Source organism: Cetorhinus maximus, chromosome 9 (assembly GCF_964194155.1).
Source record: "Cetorhinus maximus chromosome 9, sCetMax3.hap1.1, whole genome shotgun sequence".
NCBI classification, from domain to species: domain Eukaryota; kingdom Metazoa; phylum Chordata; class Chondrichthyes; order Lamniformes; family Cetorhinidae; genus Cetorhinus; species Cetorhinus maximus.
The window spans coordinates 14070462-14098274 of NC_135887.1; the positions used below are offsets into that span (position 1 = coordinate 14070462).

Genomic DNA, 27813 nt, shown 5'->3' on the forward strand with positions numbered 1-27813 from the left:
TGGTTGTCCAAGCCTCCAAAGCATATAGCAGCATGGGGATCACTGCTGCCTGACAAATCATGACCACAGTCTTGAGTTTGAGTTCCTGGTATTCAAGCACTCTTTTCCTTGGGTCAGCCGATGGCCGAATTGGCATATTGGAGGCGATGATGAACACTAGCATCCTCTCGAGAACCACATAGCACAATTTCTGATGCTTAAATAAAAAACAATTTAAACAGCAGTACAAATTAGAATCAATAAAATAATTTAAACCTCCAGATAATATATTATTTCTACAAGACTGCAACTGAAGTAACAACTCAACTTACATACCACCGTTAACATACGTAAACATCAAAATGCGTTTCACCGGAGCAAAGAAAGACTGGCATTTATATAGCATCTTTCCTGACCTCAGAATGTCCCAAAATGCTTTATTGTTCGATAGGAATTTCAGAAGCTTATGAGGTACTTCTGAGGACAGAAGTACCTCATGAGCTAACTGATCCAAAACACAATAAATTAGGATAGCTGGCTAAAGCTTGGTCAAAGAGGTTGGTTTGAAGGAGGCTATTAATACAGGAGAGGTGGCATTGTCTGAGCAGAGGGAACATTTCCAACGTGAGCAAACAGTGGGGCAAGGAAAGCTAATTGAATAATTAGGAGTTGGATGTGGAGTACATCTAAGGTCTCAAGTGATGAACTTGGATATGGTGGAAAAAAAAGTGGACGAGGTTGAAGCAAGAGTGATTGAAGGGTTCGGAGCTTTGATAGGAAGCAAAGGAAGCAGAAGGCAGCTGAAAGAACTATGAATTTAAGGAAATGAAAATCTCAGCTTTTTCCTCCAAAAACTCAAGCATTAACACCAACTGTGACCATGATTTGCAACAATGCCACCGAATAGCCCATTAAGCTAAGTTATCCGAATGGATTTGTCCTATGGTAGCTGCTACCTAGCAATTTAACCTCATTGATCATTAACAGGCCCCCAAAGTTTATTAAGCTTTTGATTCTTTCTACAAAATTTCCAAAATATCTTTTTGAACAAAAGGTTGTTTGCTGCACGAGTTGGCAGCTTATTCCATAAGCCAATCATTTCACAGGAAATTTGTTTTATTCGTGTATTAATTGTGAATTCAGTCAAGTCCTAAACTTCAGGTTCAGTTTCATGAAAAAAGCTTTTGCATATACTTCATACAACAGATTTATCATTCTTGCCTTGCTGGTTTCAAATTTATTCCACTGCTCTCAAATACACCGATGACAAACTGTATGTGACATCTAAAATGTGGTCTTCCGAACATATTGAAGAAATGATTCAACATCACGGATTTATAACTATACTTCAGATATTCACCTAAATTTGTGAATTAATAGCTTCTCAGTGAACTCAAAAGTTCTCAGATGTCTACTGGTAAAGACAGCCTGTTACCAAATCATAGACTGAAAAGGGGCTGACCTTAGCCAGGTGGCAGTGAGCTTTGTGGAATTGGCCTCTGTTCCTTAAATAGAAAGGGAAAGATTGGCCAGCACACTTGATTTTGATTTTATTCCAAAAACACTTACTGTAAAATTCACTTTAAATGTGAAGAGAACAGATCCAGGCTTTCTCCTCCCTAAACAGTCAAACTTTCACCATCAATGCTCTGATATTAACAACCATTTGGCAGATTCTAAAGAGTGAAAGGCACCTGTTGAAGCATACCCAATGATCAGTCACCTATATGCTCAGAAGAGGAGGAAGGAGAATATTCAGAAGTCCTTATTCTCTGTTATGCCCCTCTTCCGCAGCTATGTTCGCGGCCAGGTGTCCCTGGAGGAGTACACGTGGTGTCCGCCAGCACTGTCGCGGCCTTCCGTGCTTGGTGGGCACCTTGGGGATTAGGGTGTTTTATTGGCCCCTTTATTCACATTTTGATTTAATGTTGCTAAGTTTCCTTTGCATTTTGTCTTTTTTTTTTACAGTTTCTCTTTAAGGGGCTGCCTTTTACTTTGTCCCTTGATTTGTTGATTTAGTTTATTTGTTATGTAACAAAAAGAATTACAATGGTAGTCTTAAAAAAACCATATTGCAGAGCGAAAATATTATTTCAAGAGTATTCATTTTGAAAAGAAGTATTAAGAGTTCAGTCAGCTCCTTTGTTTAACATTATGTTGACATTGGAATCTAAAATATAATTAGAGGCAAAAGGTCCCTTCCTAATTTTGAAACTATATTAGAAAGGGCTTGTTGCATAAAGTCAATATCTGGAAATGTCAAATTAAATCACCCAGTTCTACTGTTATAAAGTTGATCCATAAGCCACAAATCAATGTGATTTTAAGGATAATTGCTAATGGCATTTTCTCTCGTGTTCCCTCATATTAGCACCTTCTCCCACAGATAGCAATCTGCTTTCAATCCCCCACTTTGGAACTACTATTGGCTTGATTTGCACTCAACAAATGCCTGGCTTTTGGTTTCAATGAAATAAGAACAGGTCATGTGAAAGGCTGAAACTACATCATGCACTTTTTTTCCCCTTTATAATCCAAGATATATGGCAATTCATATGTACAGCTGTTATCTTGAAGTAGATAAATTTGGAAATGCAATTTAGCATCCACACAAGAGGTAGCAGCAGAAGTAGGCCACACAGTCTGTCAAGCCTGTTCCAGCATTCAATTAGCTCATGATTGATCTTTGGCTTCAACTCCACTTTCCTGCCCACTCCCCATATCCCTTGATTCCCTGAGACACCTACAAATATGTCTATTCCATTAAATATATTAAGCAACCACAACCCTCTGGGGTACACAATTCCAAAGATTCACAACCCTTTGAATGAAAACATTTTTCATCTCAGTCCTAAATAATCAACCGCAGAACCCTGAAATGATGTCTCCATGTTCCAAATTCCTTGTCTAGATTCTCAGAGTTTACCCTGTCAAGATCCTTCAGAATCCTGCATGCTTCAATGAGATCGCCTCTCATTCTTCTGAACTTGAGAATAGAAGCCCAAATATATTCAGCCTCTCATCAAACGATAAAGCTCTCACCCCAGGGACCAATCTAGTGAACCTTCACTGTGCTGCATCCAATGCAATGTATATCCTTCCTTGAATATGGAGGTCAAACTGCACCTAGTACAATTGTAGCAAAACTTCTTTATTCCTGTACTCCAATCCCCTTGCAATAAAGGAAAGCATGCCATTTGTCTTGCTAATTGCTTACTGTACTGTACCTACACATGTGCTCCTTGTATGAGCACATCCAAGTCTCTCTAAACATCAACATTTACAAGTTTCATGCCTTCTAAAAAAATTTTCCGCTTTCCCATTCTACCGATCCAAGCAGCAACTAGCAAGGAAATTATTCTTGGTTGTTTGCAGATCGGTGTGGCAACAGCTGTGCTCTTTTCTGAAACTCATACCCACCTGCACTTAAGGTGACAGCACTTTAGATATCTCCAAAATGACAGATCAAGATTCTCTTGCACCTTTTCCCAAGAAACTAAAGAATTTTCTTAAACAAACCAATACTAATTGAAATTGTTACTTTACATTCAAGTGGACATTAAAAAGTGAATGTAGCGCTTCATTGTCAAAGAAAGTTTAAAAGTAGAACATTAACTACATCACTATACTGCTACAGCTCAAGGGTTCTCTGCACAGCTGCAGTGTCACCGTGCATCTTTAATAGTGACACAATTAAGGATAAATACGTCGTAAAACGGTTAGTATTTCAGCTATCCAACAAAGTCAATTTTTAAACTTCAACATACAACTTGGAAACCAAGGTTATTGAAATTTAAAACATGAACCCATACAAAGTGATGATTATGTGACAAGACAAGTATTGTATGCAGTCTTTATTCTCGAATCAACACTGGATTCAGCAAACTTACGAAGGAATTGAATATCCCAATGTAGTGATAAATATTTAGTCATAAATCGTGACTGCATAAAATTGTTGAGAGAGCAACTATTTGTTGCACAGCCAACAAGGTGCTCAATTTACTCCAGCTGATTAAAAATTGCTTTGTGTACATATAAACCCCAAATTATGGAATGTGAATTAAAGGCTTTTATGCAAGAAAAATTCAAATCAAATCCCTCCAAACAGAATTAGAGTTTAGTAACACGAAACAATTTCACATTTGACAAGGAATAGTTTATTACAAATATATGCACATGTATAAGTGCATTTAAAGCTCCACAACTCAATTTATTAGACTTTAATGTTGATTTTAATTACCTCTTGTAAAGCTCACCAACCTTTCTGAACAAGAAAAATAGACACAACTTTTTAGAATATTTTGGTGACACTTCATGTCTTTTAGAATTAGGATAACTGAAGCTAGAAACTGAAGAAGCCAATTTTATTTTTAAAATGTACATTAAATAGGTGACAGACAATAAGGCACAAATTCAATCAGCAATATAGTCTAAACACACACTATAATACATTTCCTGGAGTACTTACAGTTCATCTCTTTGTCTCTGTGACAACACCATTTTGATTGTGTGAAATCAAGTCTGATTTGTACAGCAGCTGCTGCCTCCTCCACAGGAGATCCAAATTCCTTGCAAACTCCTAATTTAGTATGAGTACTGCCACACAGTGGCCCTACGCCAACACAAAACACCTTTGCAGAAGCCAAATCCAAGAACCAAAAAGGGGACTCTGTAACATTCAGCAACCAATATTCATTTCACCTGCAAATTAAATTAGAAAGAAAGTCAGAATAAGCATGTACTATACACGTGAAACATCAATTATCTTCAAAACACTTGCCCAAGATATAAGCATAGAACCATAAAAGAAAACTGTTGCAATCTGAGAATGACGTTTACCAGTGGTCATAAGTTTGTGATGACCTTTACATATAAACTGCAGCATCCTTGCTGTTGCTTTTGGGTGCACGAATGAAATCAATTAAGTACTTTTTCTTATATAAAAGCAAAATTCTGCGGATGCTGAAAATCTGAACAAAAACAAAAATTGCTGGAAAAACTCAGCAGGTCTGATATCATCTGTGGAGAGGAAGACAGAGTTAACGTTTTGAGTCCTTATGACTTTTTCTTGATTGTCGGGGGTGGGGGCACATGAATCAGTAGATTAATAATACAATTGCAATATTGGTTAAATTATCTCTAATCATACCAGCTGGAACATGCAGATCATTTCAATCCAATTTACTTGTCTGCAAAACGATGATATTCTGTAGGTAGTTAATCAGGCTCTACTATAGTAAAAGCTTTTACTATAGCTCTACTATAGTAAAAGCAACATTTAAACACTTAGCAATAAAATAAAGTTCTTCCATCACTTAAAACATATCACATTAAAACATAGCACACTGCTAAGTGTAAGGTTTTCCTTTCTTATTGAAAATGTAGGAAGCAGAACCAACAAAATATCTAGTAATTTCAAGTTGCCGTTCTCACAATAGCTGAACACCAATCTCAGTCTCCGCTTCATATTAAAAAGTTGGAACTGGACCAAAAAGGATTCAGTAATACTGATGTTACATGCACAGGTATGCTTCAGTAGTGACAGTGACAAAATATAATTCGATTTTCGTTGATATAGCTTTTCACGCATAAAACAGCTTTTCAGAGCGCTCCCTGGGGAGGGGGAAGGAGGCCACAGAGCAAGAAGCGAAATATGTTTGAGGCAGAGCTGGATCAAAAACAGAATCAGAGATAGCTACTCAGAAGTTCTTTCTGTAGCTGGAATGGGGAGCCCAATAAGGTAAACGATTTTGACAATAAATTCCAAAAGGATGATGCAAGTTGAAGGCTGTATGTGATGTATTAGACTGACAGGAGAAAAAGATAAATATTGGAGGACACGGCAGGATGAGTTTAGGCGCATGTTTAAATCACTAAGAATTTCTCAATATCAGCTAAATGAAGACAAAAGCAAACAGATTTCAGCAAGATGATAATTTGTCACCCATGTGACCCACTGTGTTAAGCAAGATACCCAGATTGGAAAAAGCAATGTGAGCCTGCCCAAGGGGAACCAAATCTTAAGACATTCAAAGCATAGAAGGTAGGCAAAGAAGTCATATCAGATGGGGCAGCAAATGCGGAGGAAGGGGAATGGGGTGACGAGCTCATGTTCAGAGGGCGGTTAATACACAATTGAACATAGGCAGATGACTACAGTACAAGTACGAGGTGCAAGTAGTAATAGAGTCCAAAGTGAGAAGTCTTAAATATAAGACAATCAATAATAAATTCAGGAGAAACTCTTTACCCAGAGAGTAGTGACAACGTGAAGCTCACCATCATTGAGTAGATAAACATAAATAGTTAAAGGGTAGCAACACGAGAGAGAAAATAATAAAAAAAGGATATGTTTGTAGCGTGAGATAGGATAATTAGAATGGGATAAGGCTGGTATGTGGTGTGAAATAGCTTGCTTCGGAGCTGTAAATGCTATGCAAGTTTTGCCTTAAAAATCTCAGACCTGCATTAGCTTTAAACGTGACTAAAATTGTGTTTAGGAAGAATCTACTCTCCACATCTTCAATAAAATGATTGAGGAAATAAAATTGTATTTCCAGAAAACAGTTATTCAACGAACCTGCAACTGCAGAGCCAATTATCTGATAGTGATCAGAGCATACAGACCTTGTTATGACAGTTTACATTTTTTTTATAGCAACTTGAATTGCCTTTGCCAGTATCATTTACAGAACAGAAGCAGACAACAGAAAAATACAGTTAACAAAACAACTTCTGACTTGTAATATTTGTAATGCCATTTATGTACTGAGGTACAGAATACTGATTGATCAGAAGGGCAGATCAAAAAATATATAAATAGACCATATTTAATCTGTCTGTGCAATCTCAATTTAAATGGAAAATCAGGTGACACAATGCACAAAGAAATTAGATGTGTAGCAATAAACTCTGGCCAAAAGTAAAATAACCAAAGCTTGAATTTTTTTGTTCATAGCGCTATGCTTATTTTGTATTTTAAATCAACAGTAAAATGTGGAATTTTGCAACTCCATGGGAAAACATGATAAAAATTTGTGGAGCTCTAATTCAACTCCTTTCGTGCATCAGTGCACTGCTGGCATACCAACAGTATTCAAAAAAGGTATTCATTTTGCATTTGTTTCTGTTTATCTTGAAAACATGTTTTATTTAAGATGCTGAGAGGCTGCTTCCACAGCTAGAGAGTCTAGGGCTAGAGGTCAGTCAGGGTAAGGTGATTATCATTTGGAACTGTGATGAGGAGAAATTTCTTCACTCAGGTGGTTATGGATCCTTGGAATTCTCAGCTTCAGAGGGCTAGGGTATTTAGTCATTGAGCATATTCAAAATGAAGATAAACAGATTTCAGGGAATGAAATAAAATGAAGGATTATGGAGATAGGGGCAGGAAAGTGGAGTTGATGTACAAGTTCAACCATGACCTTATTGAATGGCAGAGGAGACTGGAGGGGTCATATGGCCTACCCTTGCTCCTATTTCTTATGTTATTACCCTTTCTATTCTCTTTCTTGGTCCTTGTGACTAAAAATAGACATTGGGAACCAATGACACTTCTCAAACATGTTGCTCTTGAATCAGTTGGTTTGTGGTATATGATAATTGCCACCTCCCATGTTGTATAACATACGTGATCCAAAACAATCTGGTTGAGATTGAAATTCATCCTGTACCAAATACAACAGGGGATTTATAATCCATATCCGTGATTAGTGGATCTGAGTGCTGCTCTACAATAAAAGTTTTCACATAGTGTATCAAATTTAATGTGTCTGCAATTAACAAATAAGGAGAAACGCAGAGTGATGAACTACACAGTACTCACTAAAATTACAACAGCACAAATTTTAGATTCAACCTGAATAAAACCCTTTAGAGTCTACATATTTGCAATTCGCTCTGAAATCAATGGATGAGCAGATTCTCTTCTTTTGTTTTAGTCTACTAAAAGGCATCGAGACTGTCAATAATTGATGAAGTAGACGTCACATGGAACACATTCTTCCTTTGTGGCGACAAACTAAAATCTTTCCCTTTTGAAAATGAGATGCATTTCTGTTTGTCTAAGTTTCAGAGAAAACTTTCCTAAAAATCAAATGAAAACAATTCCAAAGATGTACATCATTGGAAAAATGCAACAGGTTCACTTATGTCCTTCAGTGAACGAATCCCATCAGCACTGTCTGTCGGGATGCATGTGACTCCAGTCCCACAATAGGTAATTGACACCTTATGTCCTCTGAAGTGGCCTAACAAGCCACTCAGTTGCTCAACTGCTACAAAACAAAGCAATGAGGAATATATCTATCACCATCATAGAGTGCAGTGGGTCACAGCAGCAACTTACCATTACCTTCTTAGGGTAACTAAATGAATGTTATATTGCCAGCACAACACAGATTCAGAGAATAAAAAAGTGACTTAATTTCGATACCATCCTTAGTAAGTACACATATTTGCAAATGTCAATTTCAGTTACTTTTGGTGAATTATAATCTTTAGAATGATCAACCTAAACAGAGTTGGTGTCTTTGGTGACCGCTTTGGTGCCTTTGGAGACAGTGTTTGGCCAGTTCCCCTGGCAGCATGAGGCGAATTGTGCTCTGGATCTCCCTGGCCGAGATGGTGTGGCGCTTGTTGTAGTGAATGAGGTGTGAAGCCTCGGAGGCGATATCGACAACGAAGGAATTCATAACACTCATGGCCTTGGACGAGATCCTGGTGGAAGGGTGGACCTGGGTCAGCATCCTGTACATGTAAGTGTGTCATCAGCAGTAGAATTGTATTCAACCACAATATGTAACCTCATGGCCCCCTTATCCAAACTCTACCATCACTATCGAGCCAGGTGTTCAACACTAATTCATTGAGTGAAGCGGAGCAGCACCTGGCACAAGAAAAGGGAAGTGTGTGTGAAGAGGGAGTACTGGTCCTCTTGAGTGAGAATTTTAAAAAAATTTATTCTTGGCATGTGGGTGCTGCTGGCTAGGCCAGCATTTATTGCCCATCCCTAATTGCCCTTAAGGTGGTGATGGTAAGCTGCCTTCTTGAACCGCTGCAGTCTATGTTGTGTAGGTACACCCACAATGCTTTAAAGGGAGGGAGTTTCAGGCTTTTGACCGAGTGACAGTGAAGCAACGGCGATATATTTCCAAGTCAGGATGGTGAGTGACTTGGAGGGGAACTCCCAGGTGGTGGTGTTCCCATGTGTCTGCTGCCCTTGCCCATCTAGATGGTAGGGGCTGTGGGTTTGGAAGGTGCTGTCTAAGGAGCCTTGGTGAGTTACTACAGTGCATCTTGTAGATGGTACACATTGTTGCCACTGTGTTGGTGGTGGAGGAAGTAAATATTTGTGGATGGGGTGCCAATCAAGCAGACTACTTTGTCCTGGATGGTGTCAAACTTCTTGAGTGCTGTTGGAGCTGCACTCATCCAGGCACGTGGAGAGTATTCCAAAATATTCCTGACTTGTGCCTTGTAGATGTGGGCAGGCTTTGGGGAGTCAGCTGGCGAGTTACTCACCACAGGATTCCTAGCATGGTCTTGTAGCCAGAGTGTTTATATGGCTAGTTAATGGGGAATTAATAATGAGAAATAAAGGAAACGACAGAAGCGCTGAACAGATACTTTGCATCTGTCTTCACTGTAGATGACACAAATAACATTCCAGAAATACTTCTAAATCAAGGAGGTGAAAAGGAGGGAGGAACACAAAACAATTACAATCACCAGGCAAAGGGTACTGAGAAGATTATTAGAACTAAAGGCTGACAAAACCCCAGGTCCTGATGGACTTCATTCATGGGTCTTAAAAGAAGATAATATATGCATTGGTTTTAATTTTACAAAAATCCCTAGGTACTGGGAAGGTGACATCAAATTGGAAAACAGCCAATGTTAATTCCTCTATTCAGGAAAGGAGGAAGACAGAAAGCAGGAAACAACAGACCAGTTAGACTAGCATCTGTCATAGAGAAAATGCTGGAATCTATTGTTGAGGTGGTTATTGCTGGACACTTAGAAAATCTCAACACAATCAGGCAGAGTCAACATGTTTTGTGAAAGGGAAATAGTGTCTTGACAAATTTATTAGAATTTTTTGAGGAAGTAACAAGCAATGTGGGTAAAGGGGAACCTGTGATGTGGTGTGCTTGGATTTTCTACACAAAATAAGAGTGCATGGTATGGGGAGGGGGTAGATGGGGTATTCACATGGATAGAGGATTGGTTAGCTAAATGGAAGCACAGAGTAGGGCTAAATGGGCCATTTTCGGAATGATAAGCTGTAACCAGGGGAGTGCCACAGGGATCAGTGCTGGGGCCTCAGCTACTTACAATCCATATAAATTACTTGGGCCAATGGACAGAAATTGCTGATGGCACAAAGATAGAAAGCAGCGTATGTTGTGAAGAGGACATGAGGGTGCAAAGGGATATAGATAGGTTAAGTGAGTGGGCAAAAATTTGGCAGATTGGGGTAAAATGTGGGAAAAAGTGAACTTGTCCAGTTTTGGCAGGAAGGATAGAAAAGCAATGTATTATTTAAACGGAGAGAGATTGCAGAACTCTGTAGTAGAGGGGGATCTGAATAGCCCGGTACATGAATCTCAAAGTTGGTATGCAGGTGCAGCAAGTGACTAGGAAGGCAAATGGAATGTTAGCATTTATTGAAAGGAGAATCAAGCATACAAGTAGGGAAGTTTTATTACAGCTGTACAAGGCACTGGTTAGACTAAACCTGGAGTACTATGTATAGCTTTGGTCTCCTTTCTTAAGAAAGGATATAACTGCATTAGAAACAGCTCAGAGAAGGTTCACTTGACTGATTCCTGGGATGAAGAGGTTATCCTATGAGGAAATGTTGGGCCTGTATCCACTGGAGTTTAGAAGAATGAGAGGCGATCTTATTGAAAGAAAATCTTAAGGGGACTTGACAGGATGGGTGCTGAGAGGGTGTTTCTCCATGTGGGAGATACCCTAGGGGCCACAGTTTAAATCTAAAGGGCCTCCCATTTAAGACAGGGATGAGGTGAATTTTTTTTCTCTGAGGGCCATTAGTTTGTGTAATTGTCTTCCACTGAGAGCAGGGAGGCAGTGTCATGGCATATTTTTAAGGCTGAGTTACATAGATTCTTAATCTACAAGGGAGTTAAAGGTTATGGCAGACAGATAGAAGTGGAATTGAGAGCACAATCAGATCAACCATGATCTTATCAAATGGTGAAGCAGGCCCGACGGACCAAATGGCCTATTCCTGCTCCTAATTTGTATGTTCATAAATCTAAAAATGAGGTGTCAACCTGATGAAGCTACAACACAGGACTACATACAAATTAAATAGTGAAAGCAGCATGATATAGTCAGAGCTAACATTGTTGTCCTGCCACGTTCAGTTGTGAATGGTGATGGAAAATTAACTAATGGGAGATGGAGGCTCCATGAACATCATCTTCCTTTTTGATGGCAGAGTTGAGAACAAGAGTGAAAAAGACAAGGCTGAAGAGCTTGCAACCATCCTTAGCCAGAAATGTCAAGTGGATGATTCATCTGAGTACCTCACATTAACAGAACCAGTCTTCAGCCAATTCAATTCACTCCACGCTTTGACAATAAACAGCTGAGTCACAGTATGCAACCTTGCAACATCCTGGCTGTAGCGCTGAAGACCTATGCTACAGATCTCACCACACCTTTAGTCAAGATGTTCCAGCACAGACACCACACTGACATCAACCTGAAAGTGGAAAATTACCCAGGTAACTGTCAAACAAAGCAGGACAAATCCCACCCCATCAATCCAACTCTCAATCAAAATGATGGAACAGGTCATCGACAGACCTATTAAGTGATGCTTACTCACTATTAATCTGCTTGCCAATGTCCAGGATTGGATGCCATTAGGACCTTATTGACAGCCTTGATCTAAACAGAGACAAAACAGCTAAATGCCAGAAATGGGGTGAGAGTTACCAAGGAGCCTCAGTAAAATTGGCAATGCGGATCGGTAAAAGACTTTCCACTGGCCGGAGTCATAGTTAGCACAAAGATGGTTGATAAGTAGTAAGTAATATTTACGCTACAAATTCTAGGCAATAATCATCTCATGAGTGTGACTAACCATGTTCCCATGGCATTCACTGGCATTTCCATTGTAACCATCAAGTCTGCCCCAGTCATGATACAAAGCACCAAAACTTCCAGCGTTCCCTCCAACTCATTGTATAACCTTCTGAGAAGCAAACTAAACTTAACATTTAGGCTAATAAATTCCTTTCCAACCCACTAAGGCCATCAAAAACAAGTTCCCGGAGGTTGGAATAACCATGAGGTTCAAAGTCAAGCTCTGCATGCCTTCTGTCACAGAAAACTCAACATCTGAGCTGGCAACTTGTTCTAAGCATGTACAAACATATGCATAAATTAAAAATCAGTCCTGTGCTTGCTGGGTTTATGGCCAGCTCAGATACTTTATCCACACACTAGTTTATTCAGCAGTGTCAAAGCTTCAATTAAATCTGGAGTTAAAAGTTTCAACTTCCTAGGTTTATTTGACAGCTCACGGCTTTTAAAGGTAGGCATCATTCTTGCAATCCTCCTTTAAAATGTTTCAGGATCTCCCTATTATTCACCATGTGAGGCCTAATCAGGGTCTAGTACATGGACACGAAAGCTATTTTAGCTTGATACCAAATTATTGTGGTTCTGTATCCAAGTGCTCTATTTTACTTAGCAACAACCTGCTAAACCCTGGTTGTACATTTTAACAGACTCACATTACATCTTGATTCTTTTCCTGCTTCAAACTTAATTTTGTGCCATTCTGTCAAGCACATTCTTCCATCGCATCAAGATTAGACGTAGTCTGCTTTCCTTTATGGGTATCTATCAATAGCCCAAATCTGTGTCATCCGCAAACTTCTGGACAATATCTGCACCTTCATCAAGGTTATTGTTGATCTAGGAGCACAGCAAATACAATATGAATCCCCGTCATGACTCTATTAGTAACCAGTCTACACATCGAACCTCATCTGTACCTCTTCTGATTTAGCCCAGCACAGCATCAAGCTGGGGAGAGAGCTGGTAAGGACCTGTTAACAGCATGCAACAACATACTGGGGATGTGGCCGAATTAATCACTGAGAACTGGGCAGTCTGATGTCCCCAAGTCCTGCAAATGAATTGCTATACTTCTGCCCATAGGAGAAAAAGAACACTTTCTTGAAAGCTGGACTTTGAAACATGAAAACTTGATATAAACAGTCTGAAACATAAAAAGTATCTCTCAACTTCCCCACTGCCTCTGTTGTGAACTGTTTTCCAACGTCCAGTTCTGGATGAGCTTCCAGTTAAGCATTAAGACTGGGAAAAACCAAAGCCATTGCCTCGTGCCAGCCATTGCACCTCTCCACCCTCAGTTACTTTCTCAGATGGAATTGCAAAACTCTCAAGCTTGGTGTCCCATCTGTTCCAAAACTGGGTTTTCAACCCCATATCTTTTCCACCGAAGGCTGCTTTACTTCCATCTTTCTCTACCCCCTGGTGTTGAAACCCTGATTTGTGCCTGTCACCTCCAGATTCAATTATTCCAATGCTTGCCCATTTTCGACTCTCCAACTTAAATTCATCCAAATCTCTTGCTGTCTGCATCCTGTCTTGCACTTAGTCCCACTCACCTATCATTTGATTTCTCATTCTCTTATATGGGTGCCAGATTGCTGAACCACTCAAATTTTAAAATTTTCATCCTTGTGCTCAAATCCTTCAGTGAGCTGGATCCCTTTGCTCTGTAATCTTCTCCAGCCTACAATCCTCCGAAAAACTCTGCGTTCATCCAAGTCTCTGTTCTAGTGCATCCTTCATTCCTCTTAGTCTATGGCAAGCCATGCCTTCAGTTATCTTGGGAGAGATCTAGAATTCTCTTCCAAAACTTCAGTCTTCACCTCCTCTCTCATCTCAAGACCTTACCTGAAACCTTCCTCTGATAAAACTTTTAGTCACCCTTCCAGTTATTTCCTTCCCTGGCTTGACATTAGGATTATTTCTATGCAAATACAGGTAACAAAAAAACAAATACTATAGATGGAAATCCGAAATAAAAAACAGTGCTGAAAATACTCAGCAGATCTGGAAGCATCCATAAGAGAGAGAGAAAGAGTTAACGTTGAGTCAAATACGACTCCACTTCTTCAATGATATTTGATTGCTTGCTACTTTCCTGTATTAAACTAAGTATCTAATTAAAACAAACTGCACTTAGATACATTTCAACATTTGGTCAACAGTACTTGATCAGCAATAAAAACAGGATGCACAAAAATATTAGCCATTTTGGAACCAGAGTAAAACTTTAACAGCATTACACTAGAACTAGAGTGCATAGATTTCTGCTTCTCAGGAGTCAGCATAAAAACTTTGGTATCAATAAAACCCAACCATCAAACCATAAACTTGAACAGCCCATGACCCATGTTTCTCTACACTTCAACAATTCTCAGTTTTTGGTCAACTGCAATGCCTTGTTGCATTTATACCCTTTCCACATCTCAGCAGGTTGAATGGTAAGCAAAATTCTCTCAAAGCAGGATGGAGAAGAAGCCACCAGCACAGAACCTGCTGGTCATTCAACTTGTTTTAAAAAAAAGGTTTGTGAGGAGCAGTGTAGAGTCCTGCCAGCATCTAAGGAGGCTGCCGCACCTGCAGACAGCTACTAGATTACTTACACGCATTGGAATTTAGGAATTGAAAGACCAAAGTCCATCTAACGTGCCTTCTATCACACTGGTAATTGCATGATGACAATAAAGGAATTGACTAGTCATGGCAATTTCTATAAATTAATCTACAACAAACCCAAGCACGACAAAGAAAATTCCCGTTCATGGAAAGCTTTGTGAAGCACAGGTTGAAAATCACCTGTTCACTTACATGTCATGTCTCAAAATTACTTATATTCCCAAAATATTATTTTCTTTTACAAAATCCAGTATGTAATTGAATAAATCAACACTCACCTACTTCCTTACATTGATGACTCAAATAACTTTTTTTAGGTTAGTTTTGTGGTAGTTCACGGAGGGCTGCCTCCTTGCCCTGCCCTGTGCTTGATGCAGAGTGGTGCTCCTCAAGTTATATTACCACTTTGCACTCTCTAACAGACAGAGATGTCTGTGGTCCCTCATGAACAATGGCAAATTACCTTTGAAGTACAGGCTGCGTCCTCTGATTCTACTGAAATAGGTAGAATAACTGATTGTGGTTTCCCTTATTTAGCTCCTTTAGAATCCTAAAAAAGCAATATTACACACGTCCATTCTAAGCTGCGCAGCCTAGCAACAATTAGGAATTGCAGCGCAGTGAACAAACAGGCCACGCATAAGCAATATTTCCTTTAAAACATGACCATGCTTTGACATTGGTATTAAAGGGATCGAGCAATGCAACAAGCCTGCCATGCACAGCAAACAGAATTCAGGGGAAATATAGCTCTCAACAATCTCCTTTCCAGTGAGAACATGCCCAATTCAAGTAAATACTCATCATAATCCAATCAACCCATCATACTGGCTGCCCACTTCTGTATCTTTTGATAAGCTCCAATATCCTTTTTGTACCATGATTACCTGAATTATACACAGTTTTCTCAATACAATCACAGAAATGGTTGCCAAAATGGCAGAATTGTCTCATTTATTCTCACTGTTGACCTTTAATACACCTGATTTGTTTTACTCATGGTTATCAAGCACTATTGCTATTGTTTCCATCTATTGACGATCAGGGTTACCAGGTCCTTCTCATTTTCTATACATTTTATTTTCTTTCCATTTATGAACTATTGCCTTCTTGGTTTTTTTTTTATCTATGAAGGACTGTATTTCTCCATGTTGAACTTCATAGGTCAATTCCTAATTATATCCAAATAATCCCATCACCCTCATTAACTTTGTATCATCTGCAAACTTAGCCACTGGCTTGTGACTCCAAGCTCCAGGTCATTTATTAAGATATTTTATGACTCAGTTTGTAAAAGTGCAAACAAGGAGAAAAAAAAGCTGTGAATTTGATTTGAGTACTAGGGAAGATCAAATCCGCAACTCAAATGCAGGTGGGGCTCTAAGTACCGGCGATTGTAATTAGGTATCAGCCTTGGATCAATCACCTTGAGCCAGAATGTTGTGTTTAAGTTCTACTCCAAATACTTCAACACATAATCTGGCTGACAACTTCAATGCATTACCAAAAGGGTGTCATCTTTTGGATGAACCTTACACTAAAGCTCCAGCTGGTCTTTCACGTGAATGTAAAAGATCCCTTGACACTATTCAAGGAAGAGCGGTAGAGTCCTCCTAACAACCAGGTCAATATTTATCTCTCAACCAATAACTGCTAAAAAAACCCCCAGAATATTGGACTATGTATCCCATTCCTGTTAGTAGGACATTGCTGAGGGCAAATTCATTGCTGTGTTTCCCTATACTACAACAGTAAAGCTGTAAAGTGCTTTAGGATGTACCCTGGCCATGAAAGATGCCATACAAATGCAAAATCCTGTCAACTTCATATTACAAGGGCTGGAGAAATTAAAAACAAACAAAATCGCCAAATTTAAGAGAGCAAGCTTCACACATTTTTAAAAATTCATTCATGGGATGTAGGCATCGCTGGCTAGGCCAGCATTTAATACCCATTCCTAAATGCCCTTGAGGTGGTGGTGGTGAGCTGCCTTCTTGAACCGCTGCAGTCCTTGTCAGAAGTCTTGCCTGAGTGGGTTTGACAGATTTGAATGTGACTAATAGGGTAGAGAAGCTATGGGGTTCCTGCAAGGAGGCGATTCTGAATGCAGTAGATTAATGCAAAAGAAAAAGCTTGAAAGTAACAATTCATTGAACTGAACTACCAAGTGACTTGAAGAATATGACACAGAACTAAAAACACAAGAATTTGGAGGAGTAGGCCATTCAGCTCAAGCTTGCCATTCACTAAGGTCATGGCTGATCTGATTCTGACCGTAACTCTACTTTCCTGTCTGACCCCTAACCCTGGGCTTGTTTGTCAATAAAAAATCCATCTAACTCAGCCTTGAATATATTCAATGATCCAGCCTCTGAGGAAGAGGAATCCACAGACTAACAGCCCTCAGAAAATAAATTCTCCTCACCTTAGTCTTAAATGGGAGACCCCTAATTTTAAAAACAGTGTTCCCTAGTTCTAGGTTCCCACAACTAAGACTGCTTCAATATCAAAAGGAGTGCAAATAAGGCACTTAAATGGCAAAGAAAATGTTTTGAATTGAATATGTAAAGTGATGAAACATCATAAAATGGTTAGTTATATTAGAAGAAAAATGATGGATGGAGTGGGGCCACTGGTACTAGGATTAGGTGTATGACTTGACTCTACAAGCTGCAAAATAAGTTTTTTTGTTTCAGTTTTTACTGAGACGACAGCAGATAACTTAGTTCATACAAAAAGTGAAATAGCAAGTGTTGCCGAGCTAAGTTATGACAATTCTCATCACTCCCAGCTGATTGCCAAACAGCTGTGGAAACCTCAGGTAAATACATCTTATCCAGCCCTTGAGATTCATGCGAGAACCCTTAAGGAGCTATGGATAAAATTATATCTGGATATCTGGCACAGTTTTTACAATTCTGTTTCATTCTGCCTGCTATTTTGCAAACCTGTATTCATACGAAGGAAGATTCACTTGGGTTTTCAATTTTGGGACATCTTGTCATAATCAGATACTATTTTTGATGCTTTCAAGCTCAAGTTACTTTTTGAAAAAAATTCCTTCAAGCCTTACCTTCAGAAAAGTTACAATTGATTTTTTTGCTAGCTTTAAGGCACAAAAATACAACAATTAAAATCCATTATTTACAACACAAGAACAAGAGAGACAGCAATTATAGTCACAAGATCTGCTCATCAAACTCTCATTTCACCTTACAAAACCCAATTTACCATGCACTCTTGAGGTTTACATTCCCAGTAGGTGTGAAAAAGGTCATCTGCTGAAAAGATATTTTAAGTAACTGAAAATGACATAGACTGGCATCTTGTTAATGGAGAAGTCATCACACCTCTGCAAAGCACAGCACTATTTTCTGGACATTTGAAAATTTCCCCAGTTGCTTTTCACCAATGACAGACTTAAGGAAGTTTTTATTTATTTGCATTTTTGGTCTGCCAAAGTTAGATTTTCAGTTCAAGTTTAAACAACTGATAAACTCTCCTTATACTAACTCACAAATTGCATTGGTTGACCTTGCCAATAAGTGGGCACTATCATTGGTGCCTCATTGCCCTCAAGGATGGGGGGATTTATTTGGATTTAACAGCTAAGTGAAGTAAATATCTAAGTCAGAGATAACGCTTTTTGAGTCAAATATGACTCCTTGAAACGTTAACTGTTTCTCTCTCCACAGATGCCAAGCCTGAGTTTTTCCAGCACTTTGTTTCTATTTCAGATTTACAGCATCCACAGTATTTTGCTTTTATGTAAATATCGAAGTCACCTGGATAGATATGCCCAATTGAGAGTGGAGATGTGCTTGAAGTTGAACCCAACCGTGTGCAAGAACCAATTTAACTTGTTTGAAAAGGAGAATTTAAAACCTTCTTGGCAGTATCAATCATTTTGTAACTGATTTGGTGGTATTTTGCATAAAAGCCAATAATTTTCATGCTTCTCTTCTCTCCAGATAATCATTTGATTGGTGTATAACTGCAAAGGGATACACCACCAAAGTGGTTCTTCCTGCTTGAACATAGACCAAGATGCTGAGTACTTGTTCAGAGCACTTTAATATTCAAAAAACCATTTTTATAAGCCAGGACACAAAATGCCAACTATTTTCAAGGAGTGATCAGTAAAACACTAACATGCAATAAAATTCACTTCTTAGAAATACTTGAATCCTCAGTACTGCAGTACTGTTTCCATTTGAGGTCGGTTATGCAGCCAGTTGGAGCTCCAACTGTAGAATGTGTTTTAATTTACACTCCTAGTCAAATTGAGCACTGTTGGCAACTCAAACAGGGCCTGCTCATGTCTCATGTACTAGCCACAAGCCTTCACAGAGTGATCCATATAGGCAAGCAATCAGAAAATAACATTTCTGGGATACAGACCAAGTGCTCAACCAGTCTACAAACACCCTGTAGCAGTTTCTCTTGTCGCAGGCATCTATCAATGGAGGGAAAAAGCTACTCAAGATAGTACACTATGCTTGCAGAAGTACTTGTGCCACCCAATTACTGCTAAATATCAAGATGCTATAGCACAATCCAATACACTAAAAACTCCACCAATCTTTGTGTGGTTTTTTCTCCCCCTCAAACATTTTACCCTCTTAACAAGAGCATTCGCCTCACATGGTCCACATGTACCATGTCCCCAGCTAACACAACTGAAGAAGTGAGCCTATCCCCAGGACTCTGCTGACAGTACATTATAACAACAGGGGTCTACTTCTTTATAAAGCAGAAGGGAGAGAAAAAATGAAAGCAATATATCTACGTACTTTGCTTCTACCTATCAAAAGTTAACCACAAGGAATTGTGGAGAGAACTGAAATTCTATTACTTTATGCTTCACAGCATGACATGCTATGAAGTTTCCTGTATTTGGTTGACATTATTTATGTACTGCAGTCAAGCCCTCCAAATTTATGCCAATTTAATTAGAGCCATAGCACCAACTGTTCACTCTGTGTGGATCACCCACCCAACTCTAAGAGTGGAGAATTCACTTTACTAACAGGCAAGTTTCAAGTTCCATAGGTAATGCTCATTATTATTCAGTGACTACTTCTCTCAAATGCATGTTTCTAAGTATCAGATGGAGGTAGAATCAAGCTCATCTCAATGCTTCCATGATTAAGCACTTCATTCACACTCAGCATCTTGGTCTAGATTCAAGAAGGAAGAACCACTTAGGTGGTGCACCCCATTGCAGCTGCACACTAATGCAAATCACTATCTTCAAGAGAGAAGATACACATGAAAATTATTGGCTTTTATACAAAACACCACCAAATCAGTTACAAAATGATGGATACTGCCAAAAAGATATTAAATTCTCCCTTCCGAGCAAGTTAAATTGCTTCTTGCACATGGTTGGGCTCAACATCAAGCACATCTCACTCACTGAATCCACACTATTTTTCAAACAAAAACTGACAGATGATCACAATTCTTACTTACTCTTCAAAGGATATTCTTTAAACTTCAGTTTAACATGTCATCCACATTATGTATTGCAAAAGATACAAAAAGAAAACAAACATGTAACACCCAGCTCTATTTGCTGACAGTTTAAAATTTTGATTTCTGGGCTATTTAAGCAGCAGGTTGGTGTTCAATCCTTTATATGAGTAGATTAATTACTGGTGCCCTGACAGACTACAAGCTCATTCAATTTATCAACAATTCCCTATATTCTAACAAACTCATAACTCATTTCAGAGCTATCGCTGAAAGCACAAATTCATCTTTACCATTGTTGTCTTCTCTGGCCGAAAGTCTTATTTCAATTGCAAACTTTCTCCCATTTGCAACATTGTTAATGAATGCAGTAGCAGTTTCAAACATCTCCCACATTTCAATTCTAAATATCTCCCACATTTCAATTCTAAATAGAGAACAGAGTCATGGAACCATTCTGGAAAATCTCCTCTGCATCCGCTCAAGGACCCTGATGCTTCCTAAAGTGTGTTGACCAGGACTGGGTGCAATGCTCCAGTTGTAGCCTGACCAGAGCTTTATAAAGGTTCAGCATAACTTCCCTGTTTTTTTACTCAATACCTCTATTTATCAAGCCCAAGATCCCATTTTATTTGCTTACAACTCTCTCAATATGTCCTGCCACCTCCTGCCTCTCCCTATTCTTTCTGCCAAAATGCATCAGCTCACACTTCTCTGTATTAAATTCCATCTGCCACTCTTCTGCCCATTCTGCAAGCCCATCTATGTCCTGTTGCAGTCAATTGGTATCACCGGCAAATTTTGAAATTTTACTCTGTATTCCAATATCCAGATCAACGGAAAGGCTTCAGGTAACATGATTGCTTTGCACACCAAACACTGCACAAAATTTCTAGAATTCTGAACTACAGTAACTAACACATGCTGAGAATCCAGCAATAAGTGAGCACTAAGCAGCAGAAAGACCTGTAAATTCAGCATTAAGCCAAGTCAACTCAAGATTCTGTGTGGAGTTTCGTGAAGGATCCACACCTATTATCTTGCCCATTTGTTTAAAATCTGAAAAAACTGCACCATGATTCACTAAAAGCCATAATCATCACATCTGCTTGCCATCTTGAACAGGAGCTACTACCAACTTTTCACTCCTAAATCTAGAAACAGGGAAGCAAAATGTGCCTCATAACGCCAAATTGACACCACAGCATACAGAAAATTGAGCCACCTAGAAGCAATTATCCCAAAATTATGTAAATACAGTCATCCTACAGAACCAAGTCCAATTTTGTTCCAGTGATTTGAAGGTGAGCATTATCTCTTGGGGGAAGGGGAGAAAATAGGAAAGGACACCAGTTGAGCCATATTGTCCCCACATTATAAATACTGAAAATATTTCAACTTACACAAGAAAAAAAGAATAGTATTATTTCAAAGAAAACCTATGCAACAATTGTTCCATATAAGGTTCAGAGGCACCAAAGATGGAATTTTTACAGAATAATCCCAGGCAGGTTCTCAAGTTCAATTCTGGATTCAGGCAAAGTTGACACAGTAAATGAAACAAGTATAAGTTGCAAGATTCACAATTAAGGCATAAAATCTACAGGAAAAGTAGCTGACAACAATCTGGTGTGGACTAAGAAAATGCACTGGTCCACTACCAACAAACAACAATATTGCCTTCAACATTCTAAAATATCACAAGGCAATTGAAAAAAAAAAATGACACTTAGACACAAAGGAAGATCAGGGCAGATCGGTTTTAAGAAGCATCTTAAAAATAGAGAGGGGTGTGGAAAGAATCCAATAACCCATGTCCAAGGCAGCTGAAGACATGGCTACCAATGGGAATCAGGGGTGTGCAAGAGGTCAGAGTAGGGAGAGCAATGTCTCAGAGACTGTAGGGCTGGAGTAGATTACAGAGACGGAGGGGGGTGGGATTCAATGTATGGTGGGGATAAAATGTGACTTGTGAAACCATGCACAAGCTTTATGAAGATGGAAGTGTCATGGATTAAGCATGTGTGACAATGGAATGCATTTACCAATCTGCCAAATCAGTCATGCTCCCTGTCACAGTTTAAACATGCTGCAATCTTGACTAGATAACAGATGGGTGTTAATTTCAAGCCCTGATCTGTCCCTGGAAATGCTTAGTAAGCCTCATATGTTTAGTAAATATGCCAGTGTATCCAAGTGATTTTAACATTACACTGACATTCATATTTCGTACATTAACATAGTCCACTTGGAATAAATTACCTTTTTCTGCAGCACTAAACTGCGAGTTCAACTATCCACAGTTGGATGCATTGTTAGAAAACCTAGGAACTGCAGTGGGCCATTCAGCCCCTTGAACCTGTTCAGTCATTCAATTAGATTAAGCCTGATCTGTACCTCAATTCCAATTACCTGGCTTTGTTCCATATCCCTCCAAAACTTCACTAACAAAAAACACAATTTGTCAACTACACAAACACTATTCCGATGAACAGCGAACTAAAGATGCAAATACTTTATTTAACTGCCTTTTTTCTGCCGAACAAAAAAAAACTCAAACAATGCAATATAAAGATTTACAATGGTGCACAGAGGTTAATTGATGTTTCACAGATTGAGACACTGGAAAAATCAAGATGAACAATTTGGAATTGAATAACTTTGAACACCAGTGAAATCTATTTTTTGCCAACTGGTCCCCTCTTTTCATCCTGCACCCATTTTGAATCACAATAAAGAATTTCAATTTTAAGGAAAAAAATAGGACCTGCAAATATGGTTAGCCTTTAGATGATAATTTCTGTCAAGTTAATTGTGTAGAAACTCCACTTGCACATTGAACATCCAGAAATGTAGTCTTCCAGTACTGTTAAAATCCAACTTCTAAGCCTGCCACACGCGTTATGCCAATAAATCCTACATTGTGATCAGAAACTAACACCACTAACTTAAATCTCCTGGATTCTAGGCGTTAAAGCAGCAGTGCCACAAGTGAAGACCATGCATTTTAAACAATTCAACTATCCCAAGATTCAGAAGAACACATAAGAGAAAAGTATTTTTTAATTCAAGCAATTTTTGAGGCAAACTGTCCCCATACCATCTGGAGGATACTTACAAAAATTAATCAAAGCCACCAACAATCTAACATCTGAATATTTTAACTGCGAGCACATTTAAGATCTGCATTTAAAATTCAACGATTTGCCAAAAAGCACACAGCCAGGTTGGGATACCATTCACATGTGCTTCTGTCAGACGGTTATGAACACCCTGCAAACAACTACAAATCACAAAAAAAACCCAAAAGATAGAAAAATATCCTTTTTAGTTGAAAGTCAGTTCATTTTCAGTTTGGTTGGAAATTTGGAGAAACGAAGCAGTCGAAAATCAATACACTTCAATTCTGGTTAAACCCTTAAGCACCAAAAGAACCATTGGAGTCAAACTCAATAAATGTTGATCTTAAGCGTAGGTTTCATCAAGGACAGTTAACTACTAAATGAGGGGGCAAAATCTAACAACCATTTCAGAAAATTTGTGTTTGCATAATCTTAATATAGATTCAATCATGACGGTACGGCTGATAGGTAAACACCAGAACATATTTTAGTTTTGTATTCAAGGTTCCTTCAGCACACAAAATCATTGAAACTGAGTCTCATCAGGAAGCATCGAGTGAAAACATGGGCAGTATCAGCTCCTGGAGGTTAAACAGTAGCACTGACACAAACTAGCACAAGATTACAACTGGACCTCAGCCAGTTATGTTTGGTAGCAATAACTGAAGAAATCTGAAAAACTGAAGATACAAGAAATTTTTCAAATGAAGTGCATAAATGCTACTCATACATCAGATTCTCTTTATGAGCCTGAGGAAGACAGTGTCGCAGTGATAATGTCACTGGATGAGTAATCCAGAGGCCCATGCTAATGCTCTGAGACAGGTTCAAATCCCACCATAGCAGCTGGAATTTAAATTCAATTAATAAAATCTGGAATTGAAAGCTGGCCTCAGTAAGAGTGACCATGAAACTATCAATGATTGTCTCAACTTATTTGGTTCATTGATGCCCTTTAGGGAAGGAAATCTGTCATCCTTACCTGGTCTGGCCTACATGTGACTCCAGATCCACAGTAATGTAGTTGACTCTTACCTGGCCTCACAACCAACTCAACGGCAATTAGGGATGGGCAACAAATGCTGGCCTCGCCAGCGATACCCATGTTCGATGAGAGAATAAAAATTGCAAAATATTTTAAAAATAGAAATGGTTATCGAGAACAATATGGCGTTGCTATTAGATTGCATCTATAAATGAGGTACAAAATCAGAAGTCTATTGAATGGCTCATAGTATGCCTAGTACATAATTGTTTACAATGAATTTCTATTAACTAATAATGTAGTTAAATCCAAATATAGTAGGAACTGGCAAATACAATTAAGTTATGAAATGCATTTTGCAACAAACATGAATGAAGCATAAAAATATTTCCTGATACAGTAATTTTGTTCTAACTGTATTAAATTAAAAAATGAAGAGGTTAGAAAACTTTTTTTTAAACGTAGACTATGCTGATGAATTGGCAGTCTTTCAGAAAGACACTGGTCAGGCTCTCCAAGCTAAAATTAGGCCTATTAGCTCACAGTGGGCCATTTGAAACTTTCATGCCAATAGTGTAAAGGAAATTCAAATTTAAAATGTAATTGGCATTCTTCAGATTCAAAATATGTCCAGAACACGAGCTTGCCTTCTGCTCACTCTTCTGCTGCTGTACTATACTGAACCATTACATTTTCCATGCAGAGAAATTGGGCCAGTGCTGACAAGTTCAATAACAAAAGATTTAAACAGAAAACACGGAAACCTTTGAATTCAAATTTTACTTACAAAACTCTGTGTACTGATTAAAATCAAGACAGATTTAATAGAAAACTATAAACATTACAGGATGAAAGCGTTAACTCTGCTTTTCTCTATACAGATACTGCCAGACCAGCCAACTATTTCCAGCATTTTCTGTCTTTATTTCAGATTTCCAGGATCCACAGTATTTTGCTTTTTTGTTATGAATGGTTACCTGGACTACTTAAATTATCTGTCAGTTCTTATTTTTAGACTTCCATGGGAAGATTTGGGTGTCGCTTTTTCTAAATCTTAGATATATGGACTTCCTGATATATCTTGTGAAAACTTAGCAAAAACAAATAAATATTTGAGAGACACAAAAATATTTTTAAAAACTGAAAGTGTTGGAAATACATAGTTGAGCCAGTATCTGAAAACAGAGCAAATGGGTTACTGGTTTGGTTTCTGATAAAGGGTTGGTCACCAAACATGTCAATTTCTCTCCTTTTCAGATAATAACAGACCCGCTATGTATTTTCTATTACTTCAAAGGACCACATAGTTGAGGCTCCATTCAAGCCAGAGATTCACTAATTAAGGCGAGAATTAATGTTCAGCATTTCTTTTTACAATTATACTTTACATTTTAAGTCAAGAAAAGAGAATTCAAATAATTTGCAATCCAATTTTAAAATCTTTAAATTAAATCATGGATTATTTTTCTTTCCTTGACTGCACTCAGTTTACATCTTAAATTACTACATTTCTCAATTTACATATATATTTTATAGCATGGCATGATCACGTGTGGGCTTCTCCATAGTCAAGTTACGAAAATGCTAAATTGGTTATTGACCTGAGATTTAGAACTCTTTGAAACATATCTGTTTAACAACTGAAATGGCCTAGTTTCTCACCAAACTGATCACTGTAAATGTGACCATAATACTTGTACAAACATGAAATAATGGTGTTATTTGTCCTGGTTATGTGTTATTTGCCCACAAAAAAACCCCATTATGTTGACATTAGGAAACACCGACATCCCAATTTTGACTATTATCGAATAATTTTTTAAAATAGTTTCAATTTTAAACTCTGCATATTATAAACGCAGTCATAAGCACTCAGTTCACGGTGAGTATTCTGCAGAACCAGCAGAGCTGGCAAATAAAAAAAGCTGGTTTAAAAAAATGTCGTAATGTTAATCCTGCATCACCAGAAAGCAGGATGCATGTGGCTCATGGTGCTGCACCGACCATGAAAATATGACAACTAAAACAAAAAAAACGTTTATGAGATATTGCATCAGGCATTCAAGATCATAAAAACCCAAAAACCAAAAGCATAATGAAACGTTCAGCGATTATACACACATATATCGATAATAATTGGATAACACCCTGTTTGGGCGTCTCACAAGTCAAGATCCACCCTGCGGTAAAAAAAAAATCTTGTTTCTTCTCACTCCACCCAAACTATCAGTACTGCTTGCTCATAACCTGCAAGTATGCTCATCCATTCTACCACGCACACTTTATTTAAAAAAAAAAATAATAAAATGAAAATGAACGGATTAAGGTCTGATGTGTCTGGACCCCCGGGCGTCGGCCACAGCAGCAAAAGGGGAGAGGGGGGTTAAAAAAAATACCAACCTGCATTTTTCGACATAGAAAGGAATTGGGTCAAACTCAGACCCAAATACAAAAAGAGAAGGGAAAAAAAAAATGGATGTCCATTTCTTAAGAGGCCACGTCGGCGACTTTATGATGTTTGAGGAACTGCGTTTGAAATATACCCAAAGGTCGTAAAGAAAAAGGCAGCGGCAGAGAGCCGGATCATTTGAAGGTCCCCCGTTTTAATGTTTTACCAACGGCCGGGCGCCATTTTATTACCACACAGCAAGGCAGCGGCCACATAATCTGAAAGGAAGCCTTCCTGGCCCCGGCTTCTTTTTTCTCCCCACAGCGCTCTATTTAATCAACCTCATAGCGGTTACAAACCTATACCAACTCACCCTGAAGAGAGTCACCTTCGACACGGTGGGCTAATAGCGACCATTCAGACGAGAATCCAGAGGGCTTTTTTTTTACGGCTGTCAAACAGGATTGCAGCCTTCCCCCCGCCCCAACCTTCTTCGCTCAAACTGTTTTTTTTTCTTTCTCTCTCTCTCTCTCTCGCTCGCCCGGGTCCGTCTCTCCCTCTACGCTGCCGTGCGGAATCTGCGCAGACCAAGCTGCGCACATCAATCCGTCCGTTTTACTGTGTCTCTCTCTCTCTGTAGTGTCTCGTCCTCCCTCCCCAAACCCACCCCCTTCCGAAGAAGTGACCGGGCACTGCTCACCACCTTCCGCGCCTGCGCACTGACACGTTTCTTCCCCCCCCCCCCCCCCCCCCCCAGGGGGGGCTCCTCCCAGCAGGCGCCCGGGATTCGCCCACTCCCTCGCCGCGCCTGCGTAGTGAAGGGAGCGAGCAAACCGGAGCGTGACTCAAGAGGCGAAACTGGAGTGACGCCACCCGTCTGTTGACGAGCATGCGCCGTCGATCGACGCTAGCGTCCGCTCTGGAAGGCGGGATACGAGCGAGCCTGCGCAGTAGGGCGGAGCCGAGTTTGACAGCCGTTGAATGCGCGCGCTTGAGCTAATTTGAATGGTGTGAGTAGTACCACAAAAAAACACTTTTAAAAATGTATTAAATGTACTATTTTCCATTCATTTTACAGTTTTATTTAATATTCTTGCATCTGAATGGAAGAACATATCTTAAAGTGT

The 27813-nt window shown here is 39.0% G+C and overlaps 1 protein-coding gene across 1 annotated transcript in view; it reads right to left on the reverse strand.

Annotated features, from left to right (window-relative positions):
• The window catches only part of LOC144684384 (lissencephaly-1 homolog), a 98861-nt gene extending 71586 nt beyond the window's left edge, over window positions 1-27275 (reverse strand). Inside the window, exons 1-2 of the mRNA XM_078548093.1 lie at window positions 27060-27275; window positions 4448-4680 (exon numbers count right to left, since the gene is read on the reverse strand). Coding sequence (XP_078404219.1) covers window positions 4448-4479 — 32 coding nt within the window. The 5' untranslated portion in view covers window positions 4480-4680; window positions 27060-27275. The remainder of the gene's footprint in view (window positions 1-4447; window positions 4681-27059) is intronic.
• Window positions 27276-27813: the final 538 nt, after the last annotated feature.